We start from the raw sequence: 9,305 nt of genomic DNA on the forward strand, positions 1-9,305 counted from the left end.
CGCTCTCAGTTAACCAAACCTTTGAGAGATTATCCTGGTAAGATTGGCTGCGCTTTCTGCTTCTTCAACTAAAGCTGCGGTTTTTTGGTGGAGATGTTCGACACAATGGTGCTCGCGGGATAGACTGAAGTTGTGCGAAGATCGCATATGGTGTCGTAGGACTTTTAAAGTCTCGAAGTAAAGGCTGTTTTGTAGCATGTTAGGTTGATAGTCCATGTACGGCGAGCAGCCATCACAGCGAGTACGAGCAATGCATCCAAGACAATCATCTGTGTAACTGTTACCATAATTGTGGTGCTTGTCATATTCAGCCTGTACCTCCTTGCACGAACAGATTTTATATCCAATGGCATACAACATGGCATGGATTGATGTGTGGGAAGGAGTATATATCGAGCACGCGATCTAAAAAAAATCTAATTTAAACGAAAAATTTACCTCCTGTAAAAACGATTTTACTTAAAACTCCACTTCGCTCCGTTGGATAAATGTAAAAAATAAATAATTTACAATCACTTTTTAAATGATTAACTAAGTAGTCAAATATTTATTGAGAAAACACTCTTGCACACATGCCACACTTGACATCATGTGACTTGCCAAGAGTTCCAAGGTTCCACATATCAACCTTTACGGATACTCAATAATAAAATTCTTGGCTGCAATCAAGTATCCACCAGCCCCGGTCTCCTCTTGATTCCCCACACCGGCAACGAGCCATGGCAAACAAAATGAACCATGGCGCAGAGACGACAGTGCTTCGTAAGTTTGGAATCAAGTAGGTGTTCACCTATCCTCGTATACTGGCATGGCATCTCGTGGCTTTGGCTTCTAACTAACAAACACTGCGTCAAGCGAAACGTACCAACTGGCCATGTATATACTTGACCAGTACCGTGGCACTACCCTCTCTTGTCGTTATGTAATCCCGCCACGACTTATGCTTGCAGAGTCGCGGACCCAGTTGGAGGAGGCAGTTGAGGTTGCTATCGTGGACATAGTCATGAGACATCCGATGCTACAAGTCGGCATGGTGGATGCTACTTCCAAGACCCCCTCGTGGATCCAGCTGCAGAGTCTCGACTTGACCCAGCATATAAAATGGGTTTATCTCACAGGGAATGACGACTTTGAACACACGGTGCGGGAGACCTTTAGCACTCAGCTCGATGAGCGTTTCCCAGACCTTTCTATAAGGCAGCCGGGCTGGAAGATGACTGTCATTCGACAAGGGAATGCTCCTTTCATGGAGGTCCTGCTCACTTGGAATCACACCCAGTTCGATGCTATGGGTGCCAAGGTGTTCCACGAAGACTTTCTCGAGATGCTCAATGCTGACAATGGAGCACACGAGCGGACGGGCTTGGATGGTCATGTCCTTCGGCTGCCTCAAGCAGCCCCCTTGCTGCCATCCCCAATCGAAAGCTTGAAGAGTCTTCCGGTAGATCTGAAAGTCCTTGCCAAGGCATTTTGGGAGGAAGCTCGGCCTCAGTTCCTTAACCGGGACGTATCGTGGGCAGCCTGGTGCCCGATCCGCCCCTCTCCATACAAAACCCAGTTCCGGGCCTTTTCCACGGACCATCAATCTCTGCTTGCGATCCAAGCACTCTGCAGGCAGAACCAGACTACTATCACTGGCTTGATAAACGGGCTAGCGCTTATAGCCTTCTCATCTCATCTTGACACCGCCGCTGCCCCGGCCTTTCAAAGCTCTACCATGGTAGACCACCGCCGGAATCTGCCTCCGGCCCCGCCAGACGCTCCGTGGGTTCGATTTGACAGGTCAGTGAGCAACTACGTAACGCAGTGCCTCCATAGATGGGACACAAAGCTAGTGGCACGGATCCGTTCCAAGCTGCCGCCGGCCGGTGTCGCCAACAAGGGAGGAGACCTATCCGCCGACCTTCAGCGTGAGCTCTGGGCCGTATCGACACAGAACCGACTGGAGATAGTGAACAAGTTGGAAGCCGGGCTACGAAATGATTTGGTCGGGATGTTTAAGTACGTTACGGACTGGCAGCGGACGATGAGCGGCATGGCGAAAAAGACGCGCCAATTCTCGTGGCTGGTGACTAACATTGGTGTGTTGGGCGGCAACACGCCACCGTCGCTGCCGACGACCGGGGACCATACCAACAACGCCCAGAGATGGTCGATCAGTCAAGCCCGGTTTGGCCTCAGCGTCGAGGTCCCGTCTGCAGCCATCGTGTTCTCTCCAGTCAGCGTCGCTGGCCGGGGATTGTATGTGGGTGCCAGCTGGGCTGACTGCACTGTTGATGAGACGATGGGGGAGCGCGTCATGGCTGATCTAGAAAGGTGGCTGGCCCAGCTTGCAAGTCAGTCATGATTGGTTAGATGGAGCTCAATCAACAGCTAGATACTAACTGTGTAGAAAAAAAGGAAGGTGACGGGAAGATGACGAAACTAGAGAGGAGTATGAAAAATACACCACACACTCACTATCTGCTCACTAGAGAGCAATTTACAAAGCTATTTTATAATAGAAGATAAAAAGATGCAAAAAATATTAATAAAATTCTTTGCTATATTAGACGGAGCGAAGCAAAGTCTCTAAGAATCATATGAAGCTCTGAGAAGGAGGGGGGGCAGCCTGGAGGAATGGGGGGAAGCTATCATGCAGTAGTCAGATCGTTCATTGTACAGAGCTAAGGAAACGACTCATCTCACTTCTGAAGACAAACTCCCAAGCAAAGCCCGTTATAAATATTACTCGTGATTTTCGGGCGGAAAAGAAGTTAGATATCTGCACATGCTGTCTCATGTACATGCAGGAGTACAATACAATGAAGAAAAGAAAAAGAAGGAAGGAAGGGAAGGGAAAAAATAAGTATGAATGAATGAAAAGAAGAAGAACAAGAAAAAGAAGCGAAATACAATAAAAACCGCCGGGAATTGAACGAAGGTCGAGAAGAGCTATATCAACACCAGTGTTGAAAACACAACTCAGCGCTTTAAGGTAGGCCATCTGCTACCATAGAACAGAGCTGAGATAAAATGTGAACTGAGAAGACTATTAGGCCACTAGGGCAAAAGAGCTCGATCACCACCAGCGCCGTGGTGGTACGAATCACCCAACCCAATCCCCCCAACAAAAACCTGGTACGAAAGAGGGTGATTAGTAAGTGTATATTTGTTAGTAATTAATTGGATTCAAGAGATCGGGAAATGTTCGGCAAAAATATATATATATATGGGGTAGTCAAGCACAAAACAAAGGGGGGCGTGCTGGATGGCGGGGGAACAGGTACAAGCTATAGTATAAAAAACGGCTTTTGCTAAGACAAGGCGCCAGGCAGGAAAGAAGTTTAAATTAGAAAATGATAAAAACGGTAGGACAAAGGAGATTAAAAACAAGCTTTTTTTCTAATAAACAAACAAAAGAGAGAGAGAAAATTAAGGAGCATCAATTGAGGAACAAAACTTGCGAGAAATCATGTAAAGAGGCAAACATGTAGATTTGGCGCTTTATTTCGCGTTCTGGGTCTATTTCGCTTGACTACAGGGCACCAGGCTTAGTAGATAGGGGCTAGAGCAGCAACTGCCTCCGATCTTGGATAAACGAGGTTATGCGCTGCCTTAGCACCTGGGGGCCCGGTGGTAGGGAGTAGTGGGAAGGCGATACGACAGACGCTTGGAGGAACTGAGTTTCTTCCGTTGAATTTCAGTTTATTATTCCCGCGAGACATCACGGCCGAACATCTTGGCCTTCAGCCAGTCAAACGCGACAAGGACTCGGTTACGAGCTGAGAATAAAGGAACATTAGTTTTAGCCTTCAAAAAGTCTACGTGCCTTATAGCAAGTTTCGAGTTATCTAGAAAGCGTAAACTTACTGCTGAAGCACATGCTCAGATAGACGCTCCGCCAGAAGAGATAAGTTAAAGTTCCACCACTGGCGATGTTTCCACTCAGCCAGCTGACGTCAGCTACAGCGCGCTCCTTGCCGATATATGCAAGGCTCCCTTGATGGGAATACTGGAAAGGGCCTAGCTGCTTTGTTCTCCGTAGGGACTTCTGTAACGCTCTGATCCGATCTAGGATTTTGTTGCGCTCTTCGTCACTTGGGGCTGATGCCTGTGCGGTGGAGAGCTCCTTTAATTCAGCCTCGATGGCTTCCGTCTTGGCCATGGAGTTAAATAAACGGGCCAGGAATGAACCCTCCTGGCTAGCCACTTGCGCTGTCGGCGCATAATTAGTCACCGCACAGTCGCCGACAGCCCAGATGTTCTCCGTTCCGTTCACGACAAGATATTCGTTGACTGCAAGGCCACGTCGCGACTTACTCTGAGCTGGTATTTGACTCATGAGGTCACGGACAACACCGCGGACAGCGTTGCCAGTAGCCCAGACAAGGAGGCCGTAGGGAATTGTCTCGAGTTCTTTAGTTCCATCGGGCTTAGTGACTTCCGCTTCGATATATTTATCGGAGACCTTCTTCACCATAGTCTTCGTCCGGATTGTGATGGCTTCTTCTTGGAAAGTGGATTCGGTGTAGTCTATCAGTTGTTTGGAGAAGGTGGGAAGCACCTGAGGGGGAAAAAAATAGAATTAGCTAGTGGGAAACAATTGAAGAGATACAAGGATAAACTCCATACATTTGGAAGGGCCTCTACGAGAGTAACTTTGAAGCTATCCTTTATCTCTGGCACCCACTTCCTGAGGTCATCATTGAAGAAGTCCTGCAGTTCACCGGCGAACTCAACGCCGGTTGGCCCACCACCAACAACTACCATATGGAGAAGTCTTTCGACCTCTTCTTTGGTCTGGTCCTTGAAAATCGCAGTCTCCACGCAGTCCATTATTCGCTTCCTGATTTCCTGAGCATCGCCAACTTCCTTCAAGAAACACGAATGTTCCCGAACGCCGGGGATACCTATGGAATAAGAAGATATATGTATCAGTTTATACATATAACCATACTCAGTGTGAATCTCGAGCAACTAACCGAAAGTAGCATTCTCCGCTCCAACCCCGACCACCAGCATATCGTAAGGAACTTCCGTTGTCGATGTATCGCCCTTGATATCCGATTCATCACAGATGCGCACCACCTTCCTCACGGGGTCAATCTTAGTGGCACTGGCTTCGTAGTACTTTACCGCAGCCTTTTTATGGCGTAGAATGTTCCTGATAGGCTCCATAATCGACCGATGCTCGATCAAACCGGTCGTGCACGACGGGAGAAGCGGAGTAAAGAGGAAGAAGTTGCGGGGCGATATCACGATCACATTGTAGTTTTCCGTGTCGAGTCTTTTCAATAGGGATACAGATCCCCATCCCGTTCCTAAAAACCGAGGCCCATATATATCAGTATATAAATAGCTTCCCATATCGATGTAGAGAGATCGGCACTAGTATAGTACCAAAACCTGGACGTCTAGCGCACCTAAAATAACCAGCGTTTTCTTGGATTCATCACGCTGTATTTGTTCATCTGGATTCCGGACCAAGTAGACGCTGTATCCCAATGCGCCTGCACCGGCTAACAAAGACATAAGAGTCAATCTATACATCCATCTGAAAACCCTGAACCTCCGCTTCGGTGCCGAGGGCTGAGAAGGAGGAGGAGCCGGCAGATCTGCATGGGTCCTTCGGAACGATCTCTGGAGGGCAGGTTGGGACAGAGAAGCGTGCCTCAATGGCCCAGCGTAGTGACCAGACCGAGATCGACAGAATCGAGAGAGAGCTGCAGGCTGCTGGTGACAGGTGGACAGCTGAGCGCGAGAACATATTGGGTCGAGTCGTGAGGAATTTGCAGGCCATTGTCGCGCGGCGAGCGAGCTACACGCGGAGAAAAGGACAGCAAATAGAAAATGAGCTGAATGGCAACTTAAACCAACAATTGATCTACCATGCCAAACAATCTCCAAGCGACAGAAAGGACGAGGGAATTTCTTCACGCTGTGTTGTGAACAACCGCAGTATCAAAGGACGTTGAACTGAGGTGTATAGTATGACTGAGGTAATTTTTTTTGGCAACACCAAGCCAGACAGGGCCGTTTGCAGCCAAGCCTGGGCTGCCTGGGTGTTTTCTTAGGTGTTTGTTATCTTATCGCGCCTATCTGCAAGCCTGGCCCAGGCTGCTCACGGAATTGGCCCTGGGGAAGAAAGGACAAGAAAAGCAAACAGTAAGCTTTAGAAAATAACTAACTTACATCCATAACTGGAGACAGTGCTGTCGACGGCGACGTTTCTGAGAACCCTTTGGAGACTCCAGCTCCAGCAATACAATTCATAGTTACATCTTCGTGGCATCGAAAACCAGATCCTCCGACATCTTCCGCCCCTCTCCGTTATCGGAAATATTCGCGCGAGCATTCCAGGTGATTCCTGAGCCAGAAGTGAACTTGAAGTGGACCTGAAGTGGACCACAGATATTACGCTTAGCCAATGCGTGACACCGACCGGTTGGGTGCATAATGGTGAAAGGCCACACGGCCTATCATCTTAGAGATCTATGTTGAAAACTCTCGACTATCTTGTGGGCTCGAAAAAAGCGCCATACGAAGCCATGCGCAGATCGCCCGGGTATACATTTCGACCCGCGAGGGCCGAGTGATGAGTGGTGGTGCAGCGTATATCACTTGTTTAAGCGCATTTCTGAAAGAAAAAATCAAAATCAACATCCCCTTGGTTTGATAGTGGGTATGTCATTGTGCTTTGTTGACGATAAAAATAAACTAGCTGACAAGAAAGCGTTCTTGAGGTGCTATCAACTCTACGTTGTCTATGTGGAGCGATGTTTACAGGAAAGAATCGTTGTGATGAGGGATTCGGTTGGGGAAAACACAAGCAAAGCCTTGTAAGAAAGAAAACCTAGCAAATGCTCTTCAAACTGAAGGGAAGAGACTGCTTCGGTTATGCAGAGAATATCGACTCTCATTATAAACCTCAATTAGTGGCCAGCCCTGGCATCACCCCCTTGTTTATCTGAGTAACCTGGGATCAGGAGAGTAAGGGAGTAGTAGCCTAGATATTGTTTTCAATATCAATATTCTTATTTTTGCTTGAACCATGGACCCTTACGTACATACATCCCCCACAGACCTGTATGCGAATCTTCCACTCTACGGACGGTGTCGCCCGGAACCAGGCCATTTTCATGTCAAAACAGAGCACGTTGGCTCCCAATCCTCGGACTGCGAGTCGGTAATCGGCCTCTACGATGAATCTATCCGGATCTACCCTGCAGGCGAAAGTGGTCGTGATGTGTTTGCACCTGGCAATGTCATTGTCAAATCAAGCCATCCCCATGACACGCAAGAGATTGCCTGTTCTTTCGCCGATGCTAATGAGGTTGACACTATCTCTATCGCTAAAAATGTACCTGGGAATGTCAGAGTACCAGAGATTTACTTTGCCGGCAAGATATTGATTGACTCTTCCACTGCCTTTAAATTATAGTTAATCCAAAAATACTCACAAATATCCCTGATCCGTGGCCGCCAAGTATTAATCCAAGAGAGAAGCTCTGGTGTCGCTTTGTGTGTTGCATGGCCTTATCTCTCACAAAGCCAAAAGCAGTCCTTCAAAGACCAGGCGAGAGTGATACTTCGACAGCTGCATGCCATCAAACCGGACAATAGCTGGTAGACAATGCTTCAAATCTCCTATGGATTGGCATTTTGATTCTTTTTTGTCTAGTAACTTCCCATCTCGTTCGTTTGGTTCGAGGCTATCAATCGTGTAATACAGTAACATTCGCAGTAGGATTGTATCTTATCTTGAATAATTGCTAGCTAAAACTCTGATCCCTTCTTAACCAACAGGGAATTTACCAGGCTTTTTATGCCCAAGGATTAGCTGCTAATATCCTAATCGTTATTAGGTGCAAAATGGAAGATATTTAGGATAATCATCATCACAATCATCAATTGTGCGGTAAAATCTCGCTCATTAGGTGAGTGGCATTCTTGGTGGTGGATTTGGTGGATAATTTTGTCGCAGCCAGCTCTCCTTCCGACACAGTGTGTATGACAGAGCTAGTTTGAAATCAAGCACGACTACAAGCCAAAAAAGAAGAGTATTCACCATCGAGATTCCTAGAGCGACGGTCGTCCATTTGTTAGAAACAAAAGAAGAAAAAAAAGGGAAGGATCGGAGAAAGGATATATAAATAAAGCCAAAAGTAATTAAAAATAAAAATAAAAATAAAAATAAAAATAAAAATAAAAATAACCCAGGACGAACCTTCGCCTCTCTCGCAGTCTTCAAATTTGTATTGAAATCCCTCCACAGCCGATTGATTTCCGCAACTTCCTCCATATCATCTACCACCTGGTTGGCGTATTTCGTACGTCGTTTCTGGCTCCAGCGCTCGCGTTCTAGGATCTCCGCGTCGGAAAATATACCTTTGCGTTGGAGGTAGTCGACGATCCATTCTTTGAGGTGGTAGCGCCAATGGATGAGTGTGTGCGCCATAGTAGCTTTGGTTTTACAGTGTCTGGTTTGGTTAGCTACTGGTGCTACTGAGGGCATTGGGGAAGGGGAAGGGCGTGGGTGTGGTTCTTATTCCTCTTTTACCTTCCTAAGTAAAAATGAGTGCTTGCATCTGGGATCTCATTGCCTCCACGATCGATATTTCCAGGTTTGTGATCCCCACTCTCATCATCGTCTTCCTCATCGTCATCAGATATTGGTTCCAGTGTCTCAAGCAAGTAGGGTTTTCCATCAAGTTTAATATCAAACGAAGCGGGGTGGTTAGTTTTATTGCAAGCGTCGCATGAGTGGCCCATTGAAATGGGATATAGAGTGACATTGAGGCCCGGCCTGGCTTCAAGAGCTTTCCTGAAGTCTCTGTTCCACGCGGAGGAAATAAGTTGCGACCCTGCAAGACCCATTACCTCATCATTTACTTTGCTGAAGGCGACGCGATAGACAACGTCGTCACGAGGGAATGCGGGATTAAGTTTATTATGCACCATCCACTCAACCACGTCCTTGAAATGGTCTCTCAAGCGCTTGTATCGATGTCTTGTAAATTCGAAAGGGATATCATTGAGTTCATCTGGAGCACCTAGCATTCCATCCTCACCTTGGTCGACGAAATCATCCTCGTATTTGTCAAGGGTCTTCAGGGCTGGCCGGTTCAATGTCACTATCCTCATCGAGATTTATCCAGGCTTCTTCTTCTTCCCCTCCCTCCCTTTCTTCTTCTGATGAAGATCCATTTTTGCTTTGGTTCTGCGTTGGATTCCTTCTCCCGATGGATTCACTGATATATTTCGCGCTTCCCCCGGCTCTCGACGTCTCAAAGCTTCTAGTCGGGTTTGCCGCTTAAGGCTTA

At 47.2% G+C, this 9,305-nt stretch overlaps 4 protein-coding genes across 4 annotated transcripts; 2 read left to right on the plus strand and 2 right to left on the minus strand.

Annotated features, from left to right (window-relative positions):
* Positions 1-719: 719 nt before the first annotated feature.
* HCAG_01304 (predicted protein) lies at positions 720-2,575 on the plus strand (the record flags this gene model as incomplete). The annotated part of the gene is made up of 5 exons (XM_001544207.1): positions 720-778; positions 856-1,782; positions 1,819-2,336; positions 2,405-2,434; positions 2,553-2,575. 5 exons carry the CDS (start codon positions 720-722, stop codon positions 2,573-2,575), a joined length of 1,557 nt encoding a protein of 518 aa, XP_001544257.1.
* Positions 2,576-3,690: 1,115 nt separating this feature from the next.
* On the minus strand, positions 3,691-6,437 carry HCAG_01305 (hypothetical protein; the record flags this gene model as incomplete). The annotated part of the gene is made up of 6 exons (XM_001544208.1): positions 3,691-3,764; positions 3,853-4,546; positions 4,615-4,892; positions 4,965-5,303; positions 5,406-5,800; positions 6,262-6,437. 6 exons carry the CDS (start codon positions 6,435-6,437, stop codon positions 3,691-3,693), a joined length of 1,956 nt encoding a protein of 651 aa, XP_001544258.1.
* A 596-nt stretch (positions 6,438-7,033) lies between these two features.
* Positions 7,034-7,869, plus strand: HCAG_01306 (predicted protein; the record flags this gene model as incomplete). Its single annotated transcript, XM_001544209.1, has 3 exons — positions 7,034-7,342; positions 7,424-7,503; positions 7,848-7,869. 3 exons carry the CDS (start codon positions 7,034-7,036, stop codon positions 7,867-7,869), a joined length of 411 nt encoding a protein of 136 aa, XP_001544259.1.
* Positions 7,870-8,046: 177 nt separating this feature from the next.
* HCAG_01307 (predicted protein) lies at positions 8,047-9,042 on the minus strand (the record flags this gene model as incomplete). The annotated part of the gene is made up of 3 exons (XM_001544210.1): positions 8,047-8,061; positions 8,210-8,445; positions 8,622-9,042. 3 exons carry the CDS (start codon positions 9,040-9,042, stop codon positions 8,047-8,049), a joined length of 672 nt encoding a protein of 223 aa, XP_001544260.1.
* Between the last annotated feature and the right edge of the window lie 263 nt (positions 9,043-9,305).

The sequence above is a fragment of the Histoplasma capsulatum genome, genomic scaffold, assembly GCF_000149585.1.
Source record: "Histoplasma capsulatum NAm1 scaffold_1 genomic scaffold, whole genome shotgun sequence".
NCBI lineage: Eukaryota > Fungi > Ascomycota > Eurotiomycetes > Onygenales > Ajellomycetaceae > Histoplasma > Histoplasma mississippiense.